Genomic DNA, 26024 nt, shown 5'->3' with positions numbered 1-26024 from the left:
TGTAGCAGGTTAAAGCACAGGCCTGAGGCACTGGCATCCCATATGGGTGCCAGTTCTAGTCCCGGCTGCTCCTCTTCTGATCCAGCTCTCTGCTGTGGCCTGGGAAAGCAGTGGAGGATGGTCCAAGTGCTTGGGCCCCTGCACCAGTGTGGGAGACCTGGAGGAAACTCCTGGCTCCTGGCTTTGGATCAGATCTGCTCAGCTCTGGCTGCTGGGGCCATTTGGGGAGTGAGCCAGCACATGGAAGACCTCTCTCCGTCTCTTTCTTTGACTGTTATTTTGTAACTCTTATGTTTCCTTTTTTTTTTTTTTAAGATTTATTTTAGGCTGGCACCACGGCTCAATAGGCTAATCCTCCGCCTAGTGGCATCGGCACACCGGATTTTAGTCCCGGTTGGGGCGCCGGATTCTGTCCCAGTTGCCCCTCTTCCAGGCCAGCTCTCTGCTGTGGCCCAGGAGTGCAATGGAGGATGGCCCAAGTCCTTGGGCCCTACACCCCATGGGAGACCAGATAAGCACCTGGCTCCTGCCTTTGGATCAGCGCGGTGCGCTGGCCGCGGCAGCCATTGGAGGGTGAACCAACGGCAAAAGGAAGACCTTGCTCTCTGTCGCTCTCTCACTGTCCACTCTGCCTGTATTTGAAAGAGTTTTAGAGAGAGGTAGAGACAGAAGTCTTCCATCCGCTGGTTCGCTCCTCAAATGCCAGCAATGGCCAGACTTGAACTGATCTGAAGCCAGGAGCCAGGAGCTTCTTCTGGCTTTCCCACATGCAGGGGCCAGAAGCGGAGCAGCCAGGACTTATGGGATGTTGGTCCTGCAGGCCGGGGCTTTAACCCACTGTACAATAGTGCTAGCCCCAACTCTTACGTTTCATAATAGAAAATAAACAATAAATTCGCCAAACTCATGGGGGTGGGTCCCTGGCAGATTTCTTGAAGAAATCTGTCAAATTAAATTACTATGAGAATTTTATTTGCCTATTCTCTGGTTTAATGTGTGTCAAAAGAAAAAAGACAAAAACTAGTGAGTTTTCACTAAAAGCTGGAAGATCACCAAAAAAATGTTCTTAGAAAGATGATCATTTATAGAAGCTTGAAAAACCTGTAAGTTCTAAAAACAAACTTTCACTTGTGATTTACCTAAAAAAATCTTTTGAACAATAATCAGAGTAAAGGCTTCAGAGAATGAGGAATTAAATAATCTTGACGTTATAACAGTAGAAAAAGACACAATTTCGAAATTTGTGAAGTACATCTGAAGGTACTAAAAATCACTACAATTGTTTAAGTACCTGTATTAGTAGTGGCTTTACCCTATTATTTACTAATTTTTAAGTCAACACTTCCTAATGGTCTGAAAAGCTTTTAAAAAATACACTCAATATAGAATAATAAAATTATATCATTAGTAAAATTTTGTCAAAGCAATTTAATAAGATTTACCTTTTCAGCTGGTAGTGAATCAAAATTTTCACTAAATTCTTCTAAAACGAAGCCAGCAAATTCATCATCCAAATCTGCAACCTATTAAGAAAGGCTTTAATTCTACAACTCTGCATTTACTTTCACAACTATTCACTTGCCTTAACACTATTTTTAACCTGCAACATTCAAGTATAATGAGATAGCTACATGTCTGCCTTATGCAGGCCAAGAAACTCTTCACATTTTCTCGAGAGATAAAATGAGTTTTTCTTCCAAGGAACAGGAAACTGAAAATTAAGACATGCTATTACGAATTTTCTAAATCCACAGGAAGCTAATGTCTGATAAAAGAGTATCTCACTCAGAGTGCTCAAAAGAAATCATAGAAAAATATATACTTTACAATCAGTGATAATACATATAGCGGACTGCTGCTTTCTTGTTTTTAAAAAATTTCTATTGGGGACAGTGCTGTGGTGTAGCAGGTAAAGCTTCTGCCTGCGGTGCTGAGATCCCATATGGGTGCTGGTTTGAGTCCCAGCTGCTCCACTTTTGATCCAGCTCTCTGCTATGGCCTAGGAAAACAGTAGAAGATAGCCTAAGTACTTAGACCCCCACACGTGGGTGGGAGACTTGGAAGAAGCTCCTGGCTCCTGGCTTTGGATCTGCCCAGTTCTGGCTGTTGTGGCCATTTGGAGAGTGAACCAGCAGATGAATCCCTTTCTCTGTCTCTCCCTCTCTGTCTGTAACTCTGCCTCTCAAATAAATAAATAAATAAATCTTTAAAAAATTTTAATATTTATTTGAAAGGCAGAGAAACAGACAGGAACAGAGGAGACAGAATCTTCCATCCGCTGCTTCATCTCACAGAGGTCTGCAACAGCCGGAACAGGATCAGGGTGAAGCCAGGAGCTAGGAACACTATTTAGGTCTCCTGGGAGGGGACAGTGACCTAACTACTTGAGCCATCCCCTGCTGACTCCCAGGGTGTGCATTAGCAGAAAGCTGGAATAGAAAGTGGAGCTGGAACCTGAACTTCCTCTTTTCCCAGGTCACCAGCAGGGACAGGAAACAGAGCAGCCAGGATTTGAACCAGCACCCATATGGGATGCCAGCATCCAGGCCTTACCCACTATGCAACAGTGCCAGTCCCATGTCTTTCCTTTTTAAGACTAACACTCAGGACTGGTGTTGTGCTGTAGCAGGCTAAGCCTCTGCTGAAAGACACTCCTGGCTCCTTGCTTTGGCCTGGCTCAACCCCTGCCATTGCAACCATTTGGGGAGTGAACCAGCAGATAGAAGATCTCTGTCTCTCCTCCTCTGTTAACCCTGCCTTTCAAATAAATAAAAAACAAATCTTAAAAAAACAAAGAATTAAAAAAGACCAATAGTTTACCATATGTATATACCACATTTTATTTATTTATTCTTTTACTGGACACTTGGTTGCTTCCATCTTTTGGCTATTATGAATAATGCATCGATGTGCAAACCTCTTTAAGATTCTGATTTCAATTTCTTTGGGTGTAATACCCAAATGCAGAATTGCTGGATTATATGATAATTCTATATTTTCAATTCTCTGGCACCAATTACATTCCTACCAACAGTGTACATTCTCTACATTATTACTAAACTTTATTTTTTAGGTTTTTGATAGTAGACATCTTAATGGGTATGATGTGGTCTTATTCTCTAAATTTTATATTACAGACAGAATTCTTATAATTAACATCTTATTAACTACTGATATCTTCAAGTTTTCTTTTTATTTCTACCACATAATATCATGTACTAATGAATATGAAATATGTATATGCATATATGTATTGGCTCTTGGAATAGATTACAAGATCTCCCTTCAGCTTATTCCTAGAGCTTTTTTGTAATACAATAAAAAAATACAAAAAACCTTCAAGGAGCAACCAGTTATGCCACTCTTTTGAATTATTTTGTATTAATTTGGAAGGTAAAGAGAGAGACAAAGAGAGAAACATGCTTCCAATTGCTAGTTAACTCCCTAAATGCCTGAAACAGCCAGGGCTGGACCAGACCAAGGACAGGAGTTAGGAACTCCATCCTGGTCTCCCACTTGGATGATTGATGCCCAAATATTTGGGCCATATTTTGTTGCTGTCCTAGACACATTAGCAGGATGCTGGATCAAGTGGAGTAGCCTTCAGAGGATCTCCAATTAGTCTGACAGCTGATTTCTCATCAGAAACCCTACAGGCTAGGAGAGAATGTAGAGACATAGTCCAAGTCCTAAAAGAAAACTGTCAACCCAGAATACTGTACCCTGCAAAGCTCTCATTTATAAATGAAGGTGAAACAGATCTTCCAAAACAAACAGAAACTAACAGAATTTGTCACCACTTGTCCAGACTTACAAGTGATACCTAAGGATGTGCTACACACAGAAACAGCGAAGGACAGTCATTATTATGAAAGAATGTAAAGGTAAGAAAATCTCCCAGTAAACTACAAATGAAATCCAAAGCAAAGAATAGGAATATTTATGGAAACATGGCAGGACCAAGATGTTACTTAACAATAATAACCTTGAAGATAAATGGCAGAAATTCTCCAACTAAAGGCTACAGGCTGGCTGAATAGATTAAAAATAAAAAAAAAATCAACAGAAACAATAGAGCTAATTGACACTATGGACCAAATTGATATCCACAGAATTTTTCATCCCAAAGCTGCAGAATACACATTCTTTTTATCAGTGAACAGAACTTTCTCTAGGAGAGACCATATGCTAGGCCATTAAATAAATCTCAACAAATTCAAAAACTTAAAATCATACTATGCATCATTTCTGACCACAAAGAAATGAAGCTGGAAATTATCAACTTAAGAAACTCTGAAAAATATACAAACACATGGAAACTGAACAATACACACCTGAATGAACAGTAAGTGGGTCAGAGGAGAAATCAAAAGGGAATAAAAAAAAATCCTGGAAACAAATGAAGATGACAACATAACATATCAAAACTTATGGATATTGGATTAAGATAGCAGAGTAAGGAGGGAGCTTACTGCTCATGTCTAGGAGAAGATAGTTTAAAAAAGGTGGAGAGTACAGTACCGGGGAAGAGTTAAGGCGAAAACAGCAGAGGAAACTCCATGCAAATTAGAGGGACACAGTGGACCTACATGGAAGGTGTAGACAAGCACAAATCAGGACCCCAGCAGCTGAGAGCCCACGAACCAGCTTTGGAGGGTGAGGTGATATCAGACTGCAGCAACCCAAGCCACTGTGATAAAGCTGCAGGAAAAGCCTGGAGGGAATATGCTTGTAGCCCTGTGGAGAATAATGTACCTGCCAAACTAGAGGAGAAAAAAAAAGGGGGTGGCACCTTTCCTTCTCCTCATCACCCTGCAACAGAGTCCTGTAACAAGTGGATACATAGCAGGTGCCATTTTGGACATATGTAACAGATACACCAGCATGTGTCCCTGCCCAGCAATCAGCCGAGCAGAGATGACCGAGTCTGGTGGGGAGAACTGACAGGGGGCTCAGTGCATGTGATTGTGGGAGGCTTGTGTGCTGGGACTGTGAAAACACTAAGGCTGTAGGACTGTGAAAACAAACACTGAGGCTGTGTGGGAAGGCTCAGGGTGTGGCTTGGACTTTGGTAGTCATTTCTTGTGGGAGGCACTACACGCTCAGGGCTCGCTGGTGAGGGACATTGCTGGGGAATCTATGCTTACACTGAGAACTGCACAGATCCTTTGTGTGGTCCTTGTGGAAGTGTAGATGAATATTAGATCCACAGGGGCTAGCACCCAGGCACTGGTGTCCTTTGAGGAGAAGTGAACTGAGTCAATACCAACAGAGCAGAACGAATGTCCCCTCTGATCTAAAAAAAAAAAAAAAAAAAAAAAAAAGAGATTTACCACAACCAACCTGGGTGTCACCTTAATACTCCCTTCACCCTGGAGTACTGAACTGGAGTACTGAACAGAGCTCTCTGGATACACACACCACATTCCTCCAGGTATCCCCTGAAGCAGACATTCCACTAATCCACACACAGTCCAAAGATAAAAGCCATGACAGCAAAAAAAAAAAAAAAAAAAAAAAAAAGAAGCAAACAAATATCTCCATAAATGCCAAATAAAAAACGCACCAATTCAAGAAACAAGAATAAGAATAAGCAACACAACATGAAGCCCCCCAAAAGAATGCAGACTGAAAGTGAAAGGATGGAAAAAGGTATTCCATGCTAACAGAAACCAAAAAAGAGCTGGTATAGTCATCCTAGCATCAGACAAAAGACTTGAACACAAAAAGTGTTAAAAGAGACAAAGAAGGGCACCATATAACGATTAAGGGATCAATACAACAGGAAGATGAGACTATAATAAATGTATATGCACCTAATTATAGGGCACCTGGCTATTTAAAAGAAATGTTAATGCTCCTAAAGGGAGACATAGACTCCCATACAATAGTAATGGAGGACTTCAATACCCCACTTTCAGCAATGGACAGATCAAGCAGACAGAAAATCAGTAAACAGACACTATAGACCAAATGGATCCAACATATCTACAGCATCTGCATCCTATTGCCACAAAATACACATTCTCACCAGTGCATGGAACTTTGTAACTTTTTCTAGGATTGACCACATGCTAGGCCATAAAGCAAGTCTCAGCAAATTTAAAAAAAATCGAAATCATTCCATGCATCTTCTTGGATCACAATGGAAGGAAGCTGGAAATCAGCAACTCAGTAATCTCTAGAACATATGCAAACACGTAGAGACTGAACAACATGCTCCTGCATGAACAGTGGGTCATTAAAGAAATGAAAGAGAAATCAAAACATTTCTGGAAACAAATGAAGAAGATAATACAACTTATCAAAACTTATGGGATATAGCAAAAGCAATGTTAAGAGGAAAGTTTTTAGCAATTGGTGCCTACAGCAAGAAATTGGAAAGGCACCATTTTCCCGGACTGAAGAATCAATATCATCAAAATGTTAATATTTCCAAAAGTAATTTACAGATTGAATGCGATACCAATCAAAATACCAAGGACATAGATATAGAACAAATGATGCTGAAATTCATATGGAAACACAGGAGGTCTCTAATAGCTAAAGCAATCTTATACAACAACAACAACAACAACAAAACAAAATCATCACAGTACCAGATTTCAAGACATACTACAGGGCAGTTATAATCAAAACAGTGTGGTACTGATACAAAAACAGATGGACAGACCAATGGAACAGAATAGATACACCAGAAATAAATCAAATCATCTACAACCAACTTATATTTGACCAAGGAGCTAAAATCAAATGCTGGAGTAAGAACGGTCTCTTCAACAAATGGTGCTGGGAAAACTGGATTTTTACATTCAAAAGTATGAGGCAAGACCCCTACCTTATATGAAAATCCACTCAAAATGGATTAAAGACCTAAATCTATGACCTGATACCATCAAATTATTAGATAACATTGGGGAAACCTTTCAAGACATTGGCATGGGTAAACACTTCTTAGAAAAAACCCCAGAGACACAGGCAATGAAAGCCAAAATTGACAAATAGGATTACATCAATCTGAGAAAGTTCTGTACTGCAAGAAAAAACAAACAAAAAACAAAAACAAAAAACAACACTCAGGAAAGTGAAGAGGCTACTGACAGAATGGGAGAAATTATTTGCAAACTATGCAACTGATACAGGATTAATAACTAGAATATATAAAGAGATCAAGAAACTCCACAACAACAAAACAAACCCAGTGAAGAAATAAGCCAGGGACTTAAACATTTTTCAAAAGAGGAAATCCAAATGGGCAGCAGACACATGAAAAAATGATCAGGATCACTAGCCATCAGGGAAATGCAAATCAAAACCACAATGAGATTTCACCCCAGTCAGAATAGCCTTCATACCTAAATCAACAAACAACAAATGCTCGTGAGGATGTGGGGAAAAAGGTACCCTAATCCACTGTTGGTGGGAATGTAAACTGGTACAGCCACTATGGAGATACCCCAGCAATCTGAATATAGACCGATCATAAGACCCAGCCATCCCACTCCTGGGAATTTACCCAAGGGAAATGATCGGCATAGGAAAGAGTTAGCTCCACCCCTATGTTTATTGTTCACAATAGCAAAGACATGGAATCAACCCAAATGTCTGTCAACTGAAGCCTGGATAAAGAAATTATGGGATATGTACACTATGGAATACTACAGAGAGGTTAAAAAAGAAAAGAAATCCAGTATTTGCAGCAAAATGGAGGAATCTGGAAAACATTATACTTAATGACATAAGCCAGTCCCAAAGGGACAAATACCACATGTGTTCCCTGACTTGTGATAACTAATAGAGCACCTAAAAGGCAATCTGTAGAAGTGGAATTTACACTTAGAGAAGCAATGACTTGAACAGCCTTTGTCTTGATTGTTGAGGAATGGTTTTCTTTTTTACACTATTTGTTGCACTCCTTACTTAACACAGAGTTAAACATATGTGTATAAAGTCAACTGAAAACTGATCTAAGTGAAAAATAAGAGTGGGAATAAGAGAAGGAGGAAGAAGAGGAGTGGGAGTCTGGGTTGGAGGGCGGGCATGGTGGGAAGAATCACCATGTTCCTAAAATTGTAATTATGAAGTATGTGAAGTTTGTAACTGCAAAAAAACAAAAAACAAAAACTTAAGATGGGGCTGGCACTGTCGTGTAGCAAGTGGAGCCACTCATACTGTGCTGGATCCCAAATGCGTGCTGGTTCATGTCTTTATTACTCCTCTTCCCATCTGGCTATCTGCTGTGGCATGGGAGGCAGTGGAGGATGGCTGGAGTTCTTGGGCCCCTGCACCTGCATGGGAGACCTGGCTTCTGGCTTTGAACTGGCTCAGCTCTGGCCATTGCAGCCATTTGGGGAGTGAACCAGTGGCTGGAGGGCCCCCCCGTCTGCCTCTGTAGCTCTGCCTTTCAAATAAATAATAAAAGCAATGTTAAAAGGAAAATTCATAGCAGCCAGTGCCTACATCAGGAAATAAGAAAGGCATAAAATAAATAAGCTAATAATGTATCTCGACCTAGAAAAGCAAGAACAACCCAAACTAAAAATTAGTAAGAGGAAAGAAATAATTATGAGAAAAAAGACAATTGAACCCAAGGAAGATACAAAGGATTAGTGAAATGAAGAGCTGTTTTTTAAAAAAAATAAATGAAGTTAATGTACCAATGGTACAACTAACCAAAAACAAAGGGAAAGCATATAAATTAATAAAATCAGAGAGGATGAAGGTGATATTACAATGGATACTACAAAAATAAAAAGAATCATCAGGATTACTATAATCAGCTATATGCCAACAAATTAAAAAATGCTGAAGAAATGGATAGATTCCTGGACACATACGATCTACCAAAATTGTGTCATGAACATAGAAAACCTAGATAGACCAATAACCAAGACAGGGATTGAATCAGTAATTAAAGACCTCTTGACAAAGAAAAGCCTAGGACTGGATGGCTTCATTGCTGAATTCTACCAGACTTTTAAAGAACTAATTCCAATTCTTTTTAAATTACTGATAACAATTGAAACAGAGCATCCTCTCAGACTCCTTCAATGAGGCCAGCATCATCTTAACCCCCAAACCAATAAAAGATACAACAAAGAAAGAACTACACACCAATATGCCTGTTGAACACAGATGCAAAAATCCTCAACAAAATACTAGCTAATCAAATCCAATAATACATCAGAAAGTTGATTCACCTGGACCAAAGAAGGATGGTTCAACATACACAAATCAATTTATGTGATACATACATACACAAATCACATTTATGTGATACATCACATTAACAAATTTAAGAATGAAAACTATTGATTATATCAATAGATGCAGAGGAAGCATTTGATAAAATACAACAAACTTTCATGACAGAAACTTTAAACAAATTGGGTATAAAAGGAACATTCCTTAACTATCAAGGCAATATATGCTAGACAAACCCACAGCCAGCATCATACTGAATGGGGAAATGTTGGAAGCACTTTCACTAAGATCCAGAACCAGACAAGGATGCCCTCTCTCATCACTGCTATTCAATATAATTCTGGAAGTTGTAGCCAGAGCCTTTAGACAAGAAAAAGAAATCAAAGGGATACAAATTGGAAAGGAAAAAGACAAATTACCCGTTTGCAGATGACATGATCCTATAAATAGGGACACCAAAAGACTCCACTAACAGACTATTGGAACTCATAAGAGAGTTTGCTAAAGTTGCAGGATATAAAATCAACACACAAAAATCAATAGCCTTGGTATACGCAGACAATGCCACACCTGAGAAAGAACTTGAAAGATCAGTTCCATTTATAACAGATACAAAAAATTTAAATACCTTGGAAAAAACCTGATTAAGGATGTGAAAGATCTCTACAATGAAACTTATAAAGTACTATGGAAAGAAATAGAAGATTGAAAAAAAAAGGGAAAAATCTTCCATGTTTGTGGACTGGAAGAGTTAATATTATCAAAATGTTCATACTACTCAAAGCAATTTACAGATTCTATGCAATCCCAACCAAAATAAGAATAACATTCTTCTGAGATATAGAAAAAAATGATGCTAAAATTCATATGGGAACAGAATAAATCCCAAATAGCTAAATCAATCTTTAACAATAAAAACCAAGCTAGAGGCATCATAATACCACTCTGCAAGACATACCACAGGGGAGTTATAATCAAAACAGTATGGTATTGGCACAAAAACAGACATGCAGATGAATGGAACAAAATAGAACCCCCAGAAATTAATCTACACATCCATAACCAAATACTTTTTGATAAATGAGCTAAAATCAATCCCTGGAGAAAGGACAGTCTCTTTAACAAATGGTAATGGGAAAATTGGATCTATGCAAGTAGAAGTATGAAACAAGACCCCTACTTTACACCTTATACAAAAATCAACTCACAATGGATGGAAGATCAAAATTATGACCTGATACCATCAGGAAAATATCAAGGAACTCTGCAACACACTGGTATAGGCAAAAGAGTTCTTGGAAAAGACCTCAGAGGAACAGGCAATAAAAACAAAAATAGACAAATAGGATTATATCAAGTAGAGAAGTTTCTGCACTGCAAAGGAAGCAATCAACAAAGTGAAGAGGCAATGGATAGAATATATTTGAGATAAAATATTTTCAAATAATGCAACTGATAAACGATTAATACCCAGAATCTATAAAGAGCTCAAGAAATGCCACAACAACAACAAAAAGTCCAGTTAAGAAATGGGCAAAGGCCTTGAACAGACATTTTTCAAAGGATGAAATTTAAATGGCCAACAGACACATGAAAAAATTCTCAGGGTCACTAGCCATCAGGGAAATGCGAATAAACAGCACAATGAGGTTTCACCTACACAACATATAAAATTTTTTTTAAAAAAGTGGAATGGCTGGGAGGTTAACCAGCACTCGGAATGGCATGCAAGCATTGGTGGCTTAATCCACTGTACCACAAAGCCGCTCCATGGACCAATTCAATTTAGAAATTAAAAATCAAAAGGCTCACAATCAAAGGTTTTTCTCTACCACAGGATTCATAGACTTATTTATTTAGGGTATGTTTTACTGATTATCCTATAGACTAATCATGTAATATTGCAAAAGTAAGTATAACAGAACATTAATATTTTCTATTAAAATTTTGAGGGTGGGTAAGATCCAGAGCTGAATATTAACTATAAAATTGATGGTTTTAAAATACACTAAATAATTTGACATATGGTAAAGTAAAAGATGAACATATCATTTGGTTCAGCAATTCTAAGTTTAACCTTAACGAAATCTTGTACTTGTGTACAAGGAGATACAAAGATGTTCACAACAACATTGTTTCCAACAGCCAAAAAGAGAAGCACCCTTAAGGTTTAACCATAGGAGATAGACAATACATTATGGTATAATCATATATGGGAATAGTATGTAAGACTGAAAATCGGGGGCCAGCACTGTGGCGCAGTGGGTTAACGCCCTGGCCTGAAGCGCAGGCATCCCATGTTCAAGTCTCAGTTCCTTCTCTTCCAATGCAGCTTTCTGCTATGGCCTGGGAAAGCAGTGGAAGATGGCCCAAGTCCTTGGGCTCCTGCACCCATGTGGGAGACCTGGAAGAAGCTCCTGGCTCCTGGCTTTGAATTGGTGCTTAGCTCCGGCCATGGCAGCCAATTGGGGAATGAACCATTGGATGGAAGACCTCTCTCTCCGCCTCTCCTCTCTTTGTATAAATCTGCCTTTCAAATAAATGAACCTTAAAAAAAAAAAAAGACTGAAAATGAATAAACTACAACTGCATATAGCAGCACGGATATCTAATATAATATGGAACAATGTAATAAAACACAAACAGTGGCATTCCATTTATGTAAAGTTCAATACATGTAACAGTAATTTCTTTAGATATATACATTTATAGCAAATTATAAAGAAAAGGAAATGAATAATGCTAGATATATACTGGTTATTAGGGCAGGTAATGACTAATAGAAGGGAGAGAGTTACAAACAGGAAGTGGCACACAGAGATTTAAGGGAATTGCTAATACTTGAATCCTTAAGCCGAATGGTGCACAAATTGGCATTCATTTTATTATTCAGCATACTTTACATATTACATATGTAGTTTCATATAAAATTCCACAATAAAATATTTTTCAAAGTTTCTAAGTTCCTATGCAATTTTAAACTCAAAGTATTTAGTTTACTTGTTCAATTAAGGTATTCCTTGCTTCAATTGTCTTCTTCAGCAATTCAGGATCGTTCATTTCCAAGAGGGGTTTTCTCTCAAAATCTTTTCCATCATCTGAATTGGGATTCCAAATAAGTTTTTCTTTACTTACTACATCCACTACTCCTCTGAAAGTTTTGGCTTCACCAATTGGTAACTGTAGGACAGAGTGAGATTAATATTACCAAGTGATAAGCCACTTAGAATTGAATCAGTTCTAAAACTTAGCTAACTGTACTGTATCATTTTCTCCAAAATATCTATTATCATTATCATAATATTTAACTATCTTTATGTATAGCCCAACTTCTCCAACAAAATAGGATGTGGGCTAGCAACAGAAATCTGTATGTCATAATAATATAAACTGATAAGGAAACTGAGAAGGAATTTATTCTATTTAACAAAGTTACCTGTAAAAGCAAAGGCTTTGCCTTCAACTTCTCTCTGATGGTTTCAACTGAGTAGTTAAAACTGTGGAAAGCAAAAAAAAAAAGAGTTAAAGACTCTCAACACAGGTTTAAAAATGTTCTCTAAAATAATCCTTTAATTCTCTTTAATGATCATTTAACAATTTCATGTAGGACTATTTTTCATGAAACTTAATATCAATTTCAGATAATTGTGACTGAGAACCTACCATAATCTTTTTTTTTTTTTTTTTTTTTGACAGAGAGAGTGGACAGTGAGAAGAGAGACAGAGAGAAAGGTCTTCCTTTGCCGTTGGTTCACCCTCCAATGGCTGCTGCGGCTGGTGCGCTGCGGCTGGCGCACCGCGCTGATCCGACAGCAGGAGCCAGGTACTTCCGGTCTCACATGGGGTGCAGGGCCCAAGGACTTGGGCCATCCTCCACTGCACTCCCTGGCCACAGCAGAGAGCTGGCCTGGAAGAGGGGCAACCGGGACAGAATCCAGCGCCCTGACCAGGACTAGAACCCGGTGTGCCGGCGCCGCAAGGCCGAGGATTAGCCTAGTGAGCCGCAGCACCAGACTACCTACCATAATCTTAGCACAAAGGTGTTCAGGATATTATTCTAAGTTTCAGACAACTAAACTCTCAGGTTAACACTAAATGAATTCATCAAGGTCAGATAGCCTTAAAAAAAAAAAAGGCCATTAGGATCCAAATACAAGCTTTGTGATTACAAGTCACTGATTCTTTCCTCTACAACTAGGGTTGTTACCATACCAAACTACCAGCTTTCTTCCAGGAACCAAATTAATTTTTCTATCCTTTTATCTTAAGACATCCTTAATATCATATACTATACTAACACTGAGGCTGGCTATCCATGTGGCACACATCTTTGTCATCTTTGGCAGATGGTCTGGCTTACACATACATATAAATCATTCTGATTCCCACAAGTACGGTCTGTCAGCAAATGAGGACTTCCATCTAGCGGTAGGAACTCCAAAGAGAAAAAGTCAGAATCTGAGCTCAGCACATTCTAGAAGTTGCTGTGCTTTTATTAATCAAGACAAGAGTCCTTTGAGAAGCAACATTAGAATTACTGCCATGTAGTTTTAGGGAAGGGATAGTTCATGCTTTGTTTTTGCCACTCTGTTACCATAGCCTAGGATCTCTCCCATCCTTTATATTTCTCCAAATTGTTTTTAGATTCTCTGAATTATATTCTTAGAACAATGCATGCACTGTAAATCTCTAAGCATGAGTGCTGCACTTCAAAATTAACTTTTTTTTGCCCTCTCTGCTGGTCTTACAGCAAGTACATTCTCCCTTCCCAGTTCCTTTTTATTGAAAGCCTACTACCCAGCAGTTAAAGAAAAGCAGGGAACAAGAAAGAACACCATCCTCTAAGACAACTACAGAATACAATACTCTATTTTCAGCAATGATAGGGAGTACAATAACTGTCATAGGAACAATGCTATAAATAGTTCTAAAGAGAACAAACAGGCTGGCGCTGCGGCTCACTAGGCTAATCCTCCGCCTTGTGGCGCCGGCACACCGGGTTCTAGTCCCGGTCAGGGCGCCGGATTCTGTCCCGGTTGCCCCTTTTCCAGGCCAGCTGTCTGCTGTGGCCAGGGAGTGCAGTGGAGGATGGCCCAAGTACTTGGGCCCTGCACCCCATGGGAGACCAGGAGAAGCACCTGGCTCCTGCCATTGGATCAGCGTGGTGCGCCGGCCGCGGCGGCCATTGGAGGGTGAACCAACGGCAAAGGAAGACCTTTCTCTCTGTCTCTCTCTCCCACTATCCACTCTGCCTGTCAAAAAAAAAAAAAAGAGAGAGAGAGAACAAACAGAATCATACAATACCACTTCGTCAAGATAACAGAAAATACACTGGGCCGGGGCCAGCGCTGTGGCGCAGAGGGTTAATACCCTGGCCTGGAGCGACGGCATCCCACATGGGTGCTGGTTCTAGTCCCAGCTGCTCCTCTTCCAATCCAGCTCTCTGCTATGGCCTGGGACAGCAGAAGATGGCTCAAGTCGTTGGGCCCCTGCATCCATGTGGGAGACCCGGAAGAAGCTCCAGGCTCTGGATCAGTGCAGCTCAGGCTGTTACGGCCAATTGGGGAGTGAACCATAGGATGAAGACCTTTCTCTCTCTCTCTCTCTGACTCTCCTCTCTCTGTGTAACTCTGACTTTCAAATAAATAAATAATCTTTAAATACAAAAAAAACCCCACGCCAAATTGTTAACTTAACCTCAGAATTCATGGCTTGGAATTTTTTTCTTTTCTTCTGAGATATTTATTTATTTATTGGAAAGGCAAAGAGGCAGAGAAAGGTCTTGCACCCAATGGTTCACCTGCCAAATGGCCACGACAGCCTGGGCTGGGCCAATCCAAAGCCAGAAGCTTTTTCCAGGTCTCCCACAAGGATGCAGGGACCCCAGGACTTTGGCCATCTTCTGCTGCTTTCTCAGGCACATAAGCAGGGCTGGATCAGAGTGGAGTGGCTGGGACTCGAACTGGCGGCCATATGGGATGTTGGTGCTGCAGTTGGTAGCTTTACCCACTATGCCACAGAGCAGGCGCCAGAATTCTTTTCCTTAAATAAGAATGAACTGGGATTCTACAGCATATTTACACCCAACAGGGAATAACACCTATTTCTAACTTTAAGTGTAGTCCATTAAACACTCAAACTATATTCTTACTCTTTTGATAAGACAAAGAAATAGATCTTAAATACCTTGCTCCAGTTTTGTCCATCTTGTTTAAAAAACAGATTCGAGGTATCTTGTGTTTATCAGCTTGCCTCCATACCGTGAGAGTTTGGGCCTAAAGCAAAGATGAGGAAAAATCTATACATTGGCAAAAACAAAAACAAAAATGTCACCAGACAAGGAATGAATAGAGCCAAAGAATCTACAGTAACATAGTGAGTCCTATTTTGACACTGAATTAATGCCACTGTAGTAGACTCCTGTCATTTCTAGGAGTATTCTTTTGCCCTCAGGATAACACAGCTGGGGATATGATGATTGTGATAAAAAATATGCATGCAACCATTTGATAATACTATTTAGGTTGTCACATAAAGAGAATTAACCCATGAGGTACCAAGTCATGAAAAAAAAAAACTTGGCTGAATTAATCAAAAAGAATGACATTTTTTTTTAACTTCTCTAACAGTACTTGTCACAATATCAAACTCATTTTATGTCAGTTTTCTGACCTGTGACATATAAACTTTTGCCATTATTCATTTAGATGGTTTCTGAGTGGTAAAAGGAACAAACAGAAGTGTAGTGTAAAAATGCTGTCATGACAAAAACATTTTACTGTGAATTTTTGAATGTTAACATAAACTAAAGAGGACAGGGAAGAAACTAATGCCTATATTTTTAAGTTGAAACTCTCATATGGTTTTCTATTTAACTTCTTTTATTTTTTGCACATATTAAATAGTTTGAGAGCATTAAAAATTTTTGCCTTATACAGGCCAACAATCCAGAAGCAAACCATAAAAAGCCTAATGTGCTGACACTATTTAATAGAAACCAGGTTGTTATTCACTTAGGCAAAATTCATATACAATAAATTTTGATAAAAGTATATGCTTGTATAACTACTGCCCTAACCAGGACATAGAACACTCCAGAAATTGTTCTCTTCATCCACACACCCACATTCCTGACTCCATAAACAACCTCTTCTGAATTCTGTCAACAAAGATTCATTCTGCATATTCTTGTACCTCCCATAAATAGCATGGGTACTTGGGCTCGACACAATGTTTTTGACATTCTTCCAAGTTGTTGGGTATAGTTGGTCTTTCCTGTTTCAATGCCATAATTCTTTGTATAAATGTATCAGCTCATTTTTCTATGCAACTGTGGATGTACACTTGGGTTGATTCTGGTTTGGGGTTATTATGAATTTGGCTACTAAAAAAATTTTGAACCAGTCTTTGGAGAAATGTTTTCTTTCCCTTGGATAAAGGGAGTAGAATTGCAGGTGGGTGTAAAGTTAAGTTTATAAGAAACTGCCAAGTAATCTTCCCAAGTATTATTATTTGGAAGCCCTACCAACAATATAAGAGTTACAGTTGCTTCACATCCTCAACAATATTTGTAATCAAACTTTTACATTTTATTAATTCTTGTGGGTACAAAATGGCATCTCTTTGTGATTTTAGTCTGCATTTTCCTGATAACTAATGAGATTGTGCATCTTTTCAAGTGCCTATTGGAGACTCAAATGCCTTCTTTTGTAAAGAGTCCATTCAACTTTTTTGGAGGTTTTGTTTTTATTACTGATTTATAATTCTTCATATATTCCAGACGTAAGTCCACTGTCATACACATTGGTTTCTCCTATAAAAATTTCAGCACATTTTTCTCAAGACCAGTGAAATAGTATCCTAAATAACCAATACTATTAAGGCATTCAGGAAATTTAAACTTCATGTAATACTTCCATTTTACATTACAAATGTCTTCTCTTTGGCTTGCTGTTTCAATTTTTTCCAACTTTTAAAAAATTTACATAAAGGGAACAAATTTCATATATACAGTTTTAAAAGCATAATGATACAACCTATCATACCCTTCATCCCTTCCTCATTCCCACTGTGTTTCTTTCAGCTTGTAAATTATTTTTGATAAACAGATATAATTTTGATAATGTTCAATGAATCAATTTTCTTCACAGTATGTCCCCCAGTTAATCTCCCATTCACCTTATCCCAGGTTGACGTCTACTTATTGAAGGACCCAAACATCAGGTGGGTAAGTGGTTGGAGGCAGAACCATGAAAGCAAAGTTGCAGATTATCATGACATTCCAACACTAAATACTTCAGTTATGTATTTCCAAAAAATAAGGACTTTCTCCCAAATGAACAACTATAATTATCATGTTCAGGATCTGTCAAGTTGACATGATACGTTAATGTCATATTCAAAATTTTCCAGGGCCAGCACTGTGGCGCAGCAGGTTAAGGCCCTGGCATTAAGCACCGGCATCCCATGTGGGCGCCGGTTCGAGTCCTGGCTGCTCCTCTTCTGATCTAGCTCTCTGCTATGGCCTGGGATAGCAGTGGACAGCCCAGGTCCTTGGGCCTTTACACCCACATGGCAGATCTGGAAGAAGCTCCTGGCTCCTGGCTTAGAATCAGCACAGGTCTGGCTATTCCGGCCATCTGGGGAGTGAACCAGCAGATAAGGGACCTCTTTCACTGTTTCTACCTCTCTCTGTAACTCTTTCAAATAAATAAAATAAATCTTTTAAAAAAATTTTTCCAAGTTTTCCCAATGTTGTCCTCTAATGTTTTTTGATATAAGATCCAATCCAGGACCACATATTACATTTACTTTTCTTGTCTCTTTAAAAGCCTTTAATCTAAAAAGAGTGTTCTAGCTTTTCCCCAAAATCATTCATGACACAGTAAAAACAAAAAATTCAATTTACAAAGTTACAGCAATTTTCTTGCAGAATTTTTTTTCACTTAGATTTCTGTTTTCTAAAAATTGAAGTTGGATGAAAGATTTCTGGCAGGAATACAACATAGGTGATATTGTATCCTTTTCAGTGCAAATCAGGAAGTTCACTATACCAGTTTGTCCCATAACAGGGAATGTTAATGATTATTACTTAAGATAGTATCACATTTAGTAATTTTAAGGTTGGAAGAACAAATATGGGTTCTATATGCAATATAATGCCAATCTTGAGACTATAAGATGAAGGCAATACCACCTATAAGGAAGCTACTGCTAACCCTGTAAGTAATAAATTTATTATAAATCCATTTTCAAAACATATTCAAGAACAGCCCTGAAAGAGACAATGTCTTTCTGTAGAACAAAAGGCAGGTTTGCTTACAACCTTGGAAGATGATGCTTTCTCTCAGAATAAAGGGCAGGTATGGTTACTGCACATTATAAAATATTTCCATTATTTAAACACATGGTTTCTCTCAATCCAACATACATGCAGTTGTCATCTGAATCCCTTCATCATCATCCTATAGAAATTGGGATTTGGGGAACTAGTATAGTAAAATGCTGCATATGTGAGATATTGCTATTTCTGTGACTAACATAGTCCTTTGTCTCTGACCCAGGAGTCTTATTTTCTGTCAGGATCTACAAAACTATGGCAGGTTAACTTGTTAGCTTGAAAGTAAGCTAGTTCTTTTTTTTTTTTTTTTTTGACAGGCAGAGTGGACAGTGAGAGAGAGAGAGAGACAGAGAGAAAGGTCTTCCTTTGCCGTTGGTTCACCCTCCAATGGCCGCCGCGGCCGGCGCGCTGCGGCCTGCGCACCGCGCTGATCCGATGGCAGGAGCCAGGAGCCAGGTGCTTATCCTGGTCTCCCATGGGGTGCAGGGCCCAAGCACCTGGGCCATCCTCCACTGCACTCCCTGGCCACAGCAGAGGGCTGGCCTGGAAGAGGGGCAACCGGGACAGAATCCGGCGCCCCGACCGGGACTAGAACCCTGTGTGCCGGCGCCGCTAGGCAGAGGATTAGCCTAGTGAGCCGCGGCGCCGGCCAGAAAGTAAGCTAGTTCTTGACACTCTCATATCTGCTAGAGAAAAGCAAATTTTACTATGAAACATCTAAGGTCATATATAGATTGTCAATATTAAATTCCAACTTCAATCATAATTTGATTTTTATTAACTTACATAATAAAAGGTCAGAGTTAACTAAATCTTATTTATTCTACCTTTTAAAAAATTTCTATTTTCACTTTACTTTGGCAATATTTTTTACCTCTACACCAGCAGAGGCATCAAATACAGCCACTGCACCATCCAAAACTCTTAGGCAGCGCTCAACCTCCAAGGTGAAGTCAACATGACCTAAGAAAAAAAGATTAGAAATACATTGCTTAAAATACTAAAAGAAAGAAAATAGTTGTGGTGGAATGAGAAGGCCATGCTAAGATGGCCGATGGCAAGCGAGCATCAGTTACTCAGGAACGGCTCTGAAATCCACCTGGCAACGGAGCCTGCCTGGCAACAGGCTGTGGTTGGATGGCTTTGGAAACCACATGGCAAACAGCCTGCCTGGCAACAGGCTGTGATTGGATGGGTTCGGATATTGCTTGGCAACAGGCTGTGATTGGTTAGGGCATAGACCGCCCCCTGACCGGATTGGCTGCCTTTGCTATATAAGCTGTTGTACCAACTGAAATAAATTTGAGTCTGCAGCCTGCTCACCTCTGGCCCACTTTCACCTGACTCTCGGGGTCTATGCGGTGACTCTGCACCTCTTGCCCACACCACGCTTCTCCTCTCAATGAATCTACCTCAACAAATAGTCATACGCTCTGACAACCCATTTCTGGGCATACGCCTCAAATTATTGAAAGCAGGATCTTGAAGAGATATTTGCACACCCATGTTCTTAGTAACATCTACTATGTGCACCAATGGAAAAAATGGATAAACAAAATGTGATAGAGGCATAAATGGAATGCTATACAGCCGTAAAAAGGAAGCAATCTGTCACATGCTACAGCATGGATAAACTTTGAAAACCTTTTCCGAGGGGCCAGTGTTGTGCTGTAGCAGGTTAAGCCAAAGCCTAAGACACTGACATCCCATATGGACACTGCTTCAAGTCCTAGCTGCTCCACTTCCAATCCAGCTTCTTGCTAATGTGCCTGAGAAATCAGTGGAGAAAAGCCCAAGTACTTGGCCCTGGGACCCACAAAGGTGACCTGGAAGAAGCTTTGGCCTTGTATACCCCTTGCTGTTGTAGCCATCTGGGAAGTGAATCAGCAGATGGAAGATCTGTCTCTCTGAGTCTCTCCCCCTCTCTCTGAAACTCTGCCTTTCAAATAAATAAGATAAATCTTTAAAAAAGAACCCTTATGCTAAGTGAAATAAATCAATTACAAAGGACAATATACACTATGATTCCACATAAAGTACCTAAAGTAATCAACTTCACAGATGTAGAAAGTAGAATGGTGGGTACCAGAAGTGCAGAGAGAGGACAGAGGGTTTACTGCCTAACGGGTATAGTTTCAGTTCTGCAATGAAAAAGTTCTGGAGATCAATTTCATAACAATGTGAATATACCCAACACTACTGAAGTGTATACTTAAAAATAATTAAAATGATAAACTTTAGGATGTGCTTTTTACCGCAACTGAAAAACCCATACAGGGGCCAGTGTTGTGGTATAGCAGGTAAGCCGCTGTCTGCAGCACTGCTATCCCATATGGGCACTGGTTCAAGTTCCGGCTGTTCCACTTTCAATCCAGCTCCCTGCTGGTGGCCTGGGAAGGTAGTGGAGGATGGCTCAGGTGCTTGCGTCTCTGTACCCACACTGGGGGCCTGGAGGAGGCTCTTGGCTCCTGGCTTTGATTGGCCCAGTCATGGCCAATGTAGCCATTTGGGGAGTGAACCAGCAGATGGAAGATTCTGCTCCCTGCACTGCTCCATCACTCTCTCTCTGTAACTCTGCCTTTCAAATAAATAAATAAATCTTTAAAAAATTGCTCTATTTTAAAAAAAGATAAACATACAAACAAGCAAATTAAAAAAACTGGTGCAGTATCTCTGTAGTGTTAGAACAGTACCATACCTGGTGTATCAATTAGGTTGATTCTATACCCTTTCCAATCAAAAGTAACAGCAGCTGATTGAATAGTAATGCCTCTTTCTCGTTCTTGAGCCATGAAATCTGTCACCGTGTCTCCATCATCAACATCTAATCAGGAAAAAGATGTCACAGTGATTTTTTTCTGTTTTGTTTTACAGGTCTATCTTAATAGCAAGTATATTCTATTTGTACTTTATATCTACCTACTACAGTTGAATTTACTTTAAGCAAAATTTCTCCAAAAATGTATGCTTTAATATTTACAGCCCTTACTCTTCCTTTAAGTAAATTTTCATTCTAGAGAAGCTATTTCTGTAAGATTAGTAAACATGCCATAAAATTAATTTTTCTTTTTCTTTAACAAGTAAGGTTAAGTTCCATGTAATTTAACTCAGCCATATATATTGTCCATTCTTTTCCTAGCCATATTTTAATTATACCTTCTTTATTTGATGTTTCTCCTATAGATTCCTTGGTAGGAGTTAAGAGCAGTGGAATGAAAGAGCCCAAACCTGATTTAACCACTTACTCTCCATGATCTTGAGTAAGTTATTTAACCAAGTTTATGAAATAAGGCTAATAAAACTGCCTTTGCTGAGTTGCTATAAAAGTAAAATTCGGCAATAAATGAAGTAGGTTGTCTAGTAGATAACTGTTAGGTACTTGGAACAAGTTAGAGAAAAAAATTCTTCCAAAATTAGATAATTCTTTATAAAACCTTCTAATCATTAAATTTTCAAAGAAAAGGCATTTATTCTTATAAGTGCAAATAATGTCTTGGTACAATTCCTACAATATAAAGTCTTTTTTGGTTTTATTTTTAATTTTGTTACTTTCTTTTTTAAATTAATTAATTTATTTTTTAAGGAACAACATAAAGTCTTGGATAAACTTTATCCTGACTCCCAAATACTTCACTCAAATTCCTCTGCAGTAAAATTCTAGAAGTGTACATTTTACCATGATTAAATCTATAAACGCTCTGGTGCTGTGATGCAGTAGGTTAAACATCTGCCTGTGGCACCGGCTTCTCATATGGGTGTTGTCTCGAGTCCTGGCTGTTCCACTTCTTCTTTTTTTTTTTTTTTTCTTTTTGACAGGCAGAGTGGATAGTGAAAGAGAGGCAGAGAGAAAGGTCTTCCTTTTGCCGTTGGTTCACCCTCAAATGGCGCGCTGATCCGATGGCAGGAGCCAGGTACTTATCCTGGTCTCCCATGCGGGTGCAGGGCCCAAGGACTTGGGCCATCCTCCACTGTACTCCCTGGCCACAGCAGACAGCTGGCCTGGAAGAAGGGCAACTGGGACAGAATCCGGCGCCCCGACCGGGACTAGAACCCGGTGTGCCAGCACCGCTAGGCGGAGGATTAGCCTAGTGAGCCACGGCGCCGGCTGGCTGTTCCACTTCTAATACAGCTTACTGCAGTTGGCCTGGGAAAGCAGCGGAGGATGGCTTAAGCGCTTGGACTCCTGCACCCACATAGGAGACCCGGAAGAAGCTCCTTGCTCCAGTCTTTGGATTGGCCCAGCTCTCGCTGTTGTGGCCATTTGGGGAGTAAATAAGCAGATAGAAGATCTCTCAGTCTCTGTCTCTCCCTCTGTCTCTGTAACTCTGCCTTTCGAATAAAATAGTTTCAAAAAAATCTATAAACATTATGATTTGAAATAAGAAATGAAAACAGTTGATATTTATCATTTAAGAGTCAAGAATATATTATGGCTTTATTAAATACTACCATAAATGTCAGCATAAAACTCCTAAAATGGTAGCTCATTTTCCCAAATGCATATGTAAATGTGCGTATTCATACACATACACACACATACACACTTAAAGCAAGAACAGAGGAGGAAATAGAAAGAAAAATATGGTTACCAGGAACTCTAAATATCTGTCTTAGTATCTATGAGTTGTATTAGTGTCACCAATTATTTACAACATAACAAACACACAATCAAACATCATTAAGGATACAGAGACCACATAATTAACCAAAAGTCCTAAATGTGGCACTAAATTTTTAAAATATTTATATGAGAAAAACATTTTTCACAATAAAGATCTTTTTTTCAATTTATTTCTATGATTACTCATATGACTAATAAAATTAGCCTTGAATCAGTAAGTTCTAAAACAATTCGAATACTTTCCAGGGCTATAGCCTAAACTAAAAGAGGACTTCAGAGGAGAACTTGAATATACATACATGGAATATTATTCAACCTTAAACAGGTAGGAAACTCTGATATTTACTGTAATATGGGTGAACCATGTGCTCAAGATACAAACATTCTAGAGACTGGTTTCAGAACAATATGAATATACTCAACACTACTGAAATGGTTGAAATGATTTGTTTGTTCGATTTTACCACAATTAAAAAGAAAATTTTAAAGTTGTCTGGGTCACCTCATCTGGACCCTCACTTCAGGTACATAAACTGAGGCTATAAGGGAAAGATTATTATCAGATTTGTGACAAAATAGAGGAAGCCTAAAATTGCTCCTTGTGCTGTCATAGTCCCATTTACACACAGTAATCCTTTGAGAAATCTAAGTGCTCATAAGAGGGAACTTTGAAAATGGAATTAAAAGACAAGGGTATTTTGTCCTAAAAAATTTTCAAATCCATGCAGTTTTTTCATAAAACACTTACCATGAACTATTTGAAAACCCCCTGCATGTTGCTAGGCAACATATTTCATGGGAAAAAATATCTGAATGGTAAACGCAATATGAATTGGGAGGAACTATAAACATATGACTGAGATACACATCTTTGGGCTTCTGTGAGTGGGATATGGTAAGTCTCATTTGTGGAATGTGGAAGCTATTCCTATGGAGTTGTAAGAAGAGATAATCATTCCTTTAGGGCATGAGTCTTCAAAGCTACTGTTAACTCCTTTAGGAAGAAATATCTAATGCTGACCTGCTGGTATGGTATGGTTCCAATCCTAGAGACAGCCAAGCAGAGAAGTGCCAAATGGGGCCAATGACAGTTTTGTGAGTCTAATTATTTAGTTGACTCTAAGAAGACTCTTTTGCGGATATGGCACCTACCTTATATGTATGTGTGGCTTAGACATCAGTGCCTGCAGGCACTGAAGGTCTCTAGGCTGGCTTCTTAATCGAAATTTTTCTAGTGATGCTTTTGCTACTGGAAAATTGGGGAAAGAAGAATCTATTCTCACCTCCTAGTGATCGTGTGTATCCAGAATAGTATAATATTCTTTCAGTAGTGGTAGTTTTGCCGGCATCTATATGAGCCATAATTCCAATATTACGGATTCTATGTAACAGAAAAAAAATCATTATGAGGTAGACATTACTGAAATTGTAAAAAAACAAAATAACAATCCTGTGCAAATTTCAAATCTGGTTAGTATTTCTGTAATTTATATAATTATGTGAAAGCCAGAAAAATGAAAAACATTTCTGACAAAATAACAAAAATGAAAAACATATTTCAGTATATCCTACTACATTACTTTGACAAAACAGCTAACAAATTAACTAAATACCAACATCTTTTTATAATTAGGTAGGGCATACAGTCATAGGAACTGTAGCATTTACTAATAATGCCTATCAGAGAAAATTGATAACTTCATGGAAAGAAAAATCAATGATAGTACTTACTTAGCTATAGGAGGATTGATGATGGAACGAAGGGATTTGATATCATTTTCTATTAATCCTAACAGAAGGAGGATTAAAATTGAAGTGGTAAATTTATGAAATTTTCCTTAATTCACAAGTAAAAAACTTTAAAATAATGTTAATCAAATGCTGTAATTCAAAAGTAAAGTCCAAGCTAAGTAAAATCTAAAATCTATTTCCCTACAAGCTGAAAGGAAAAAGCTATGGCTAATGATAAAACAAAGTAAAAGCTTTTAAACATCCATGTCCAGATCACATCCTTAGAGAAACTACAGATTTACTCCAATCTCTGCCACTTCCTACTCCTATAATTTATAGAAATGTAGACTCAGAATTAATGTTCATGACAATCTTAAGGTTCTATTATCCTGAATCAAAGAAAAACTTTAACGCTGCATTTTCCAAGGCTTGAAAAGCTGAGAGAAATCCTTATATCAGCAAATAATGAATTCTTGTACAATTTGGAACCTACCTTCCCTCAGCAATCCCACAATGCCTTTAAAGAGGCTTGGGAGGCAATAATCTAATAAATATAATAATAAATAATAAAATGCCAAATAGTGTTTCCTAATGTTATAAAAGTTCATAATGACTTACTTCATACTTACCATAAATTTTATTAATACATAATTTTCAAGCAACAATGTAGTTACATATGTAAATTTAATCTCTACCTGGTTGCTATTTGAACTAGTTCTTCCAAATTTTATAATAAAGTTTTATATCATTTTAAAATCCTCATGGTGTTTTGAAAATCAAAAGATAATTTATACTGCTATAGTTAAATTCTCATGAGCAAAATAAATGATCCTAGATACCTTCAAATTACGAGGTCCTAGATTTCATGTGCCCTTGTAAATCAACAGCCAGTCAGTATTTTTACTCTATTATTCTCACATGATAAAGATGGTAACTTAATAGAAACAGAATTAAGCTAGTTTCATCAGGTCTACCACATGCTACCTGACTTCAAACACAGGAAGGACATTCAGTCTTCCCTCTTTCAATAGCCACTGTCGGCCAGCGCCGCAGCTCAATAGGCTAATTCTTCGCCTGTGGCACCAGCACACGGGGTTCTAGTCCCAGTCGGAGCGTCAGATTCTGTCC

At 38.7% G+C, this 26024-nt stretch overlaps 1 protein-coding gene across 3 annotated transcripts in view; it reads right to left on the bottom strand.

Annotated features, from left to right (window-relative positions):
- GFM2 (GTP dependent ribosome recycling factor mitochondrial 2) overlaps window positions 1–26024 on the bottom strand; it is a 65356-nt gene that overhangs the window by 30911 nt on the left and 8421 nt on the right. For 2 of the 3 annotated variants that reach the window (XM_070056889.1, XM_008274542.4), the window contains exons 4-11: window positions 24897–24954; window positions 24449–24546; window positions 21243–21368; window positions 19419–19507; window positions 15391–15479; window positions 12641–12701; window positions 12205–12384; window positions 1443–1523 (exon numbers count right to left, since the gene is read on the bottom strand). In XM_070056889.1, coding sequence (XP_069912990.1) covers window positions 1443–1523; window positions 12205–12384; window positions 12641–12701; window positions 15391–15479; window positions 19419–19507; window positions 21243–21368; window positions 24449–24546; window positions 24897–24954 — 782 coding nt within the window. The remainder of the gene's footprint in view (window positions 1–1442; window positions 1524–12204; window positions 12385–12640; window positions 12702–15390; window positions 15480–19418; window positions 19508–21242; window positions 21369–24448; window positions 24547–24896; window positions 24955–26024) is intronic. The other variant, XM_008274543.4, reaches the window with a different exon arrangement.

The sequence above is a fragment of the Oryctolagus cuniculus genome, chromosome 14 (assembly GCF_964237555.1).
Source record: "Oryctolagus cuniculus chromosome 14, mOryCun1.1, whole genome shotgun sequence".
Lineage (NCBI taxonomy): Eukaryota > Metazoa > Chordata > Mammalia > Lagomorpha > Leporidae > Oryctolagus > Oryctolagus cuniculus.
Note: the sequence above shows the minus strand (reverse complement) of the source record. Positions and strands in the feature narration are given on the sequence as shown.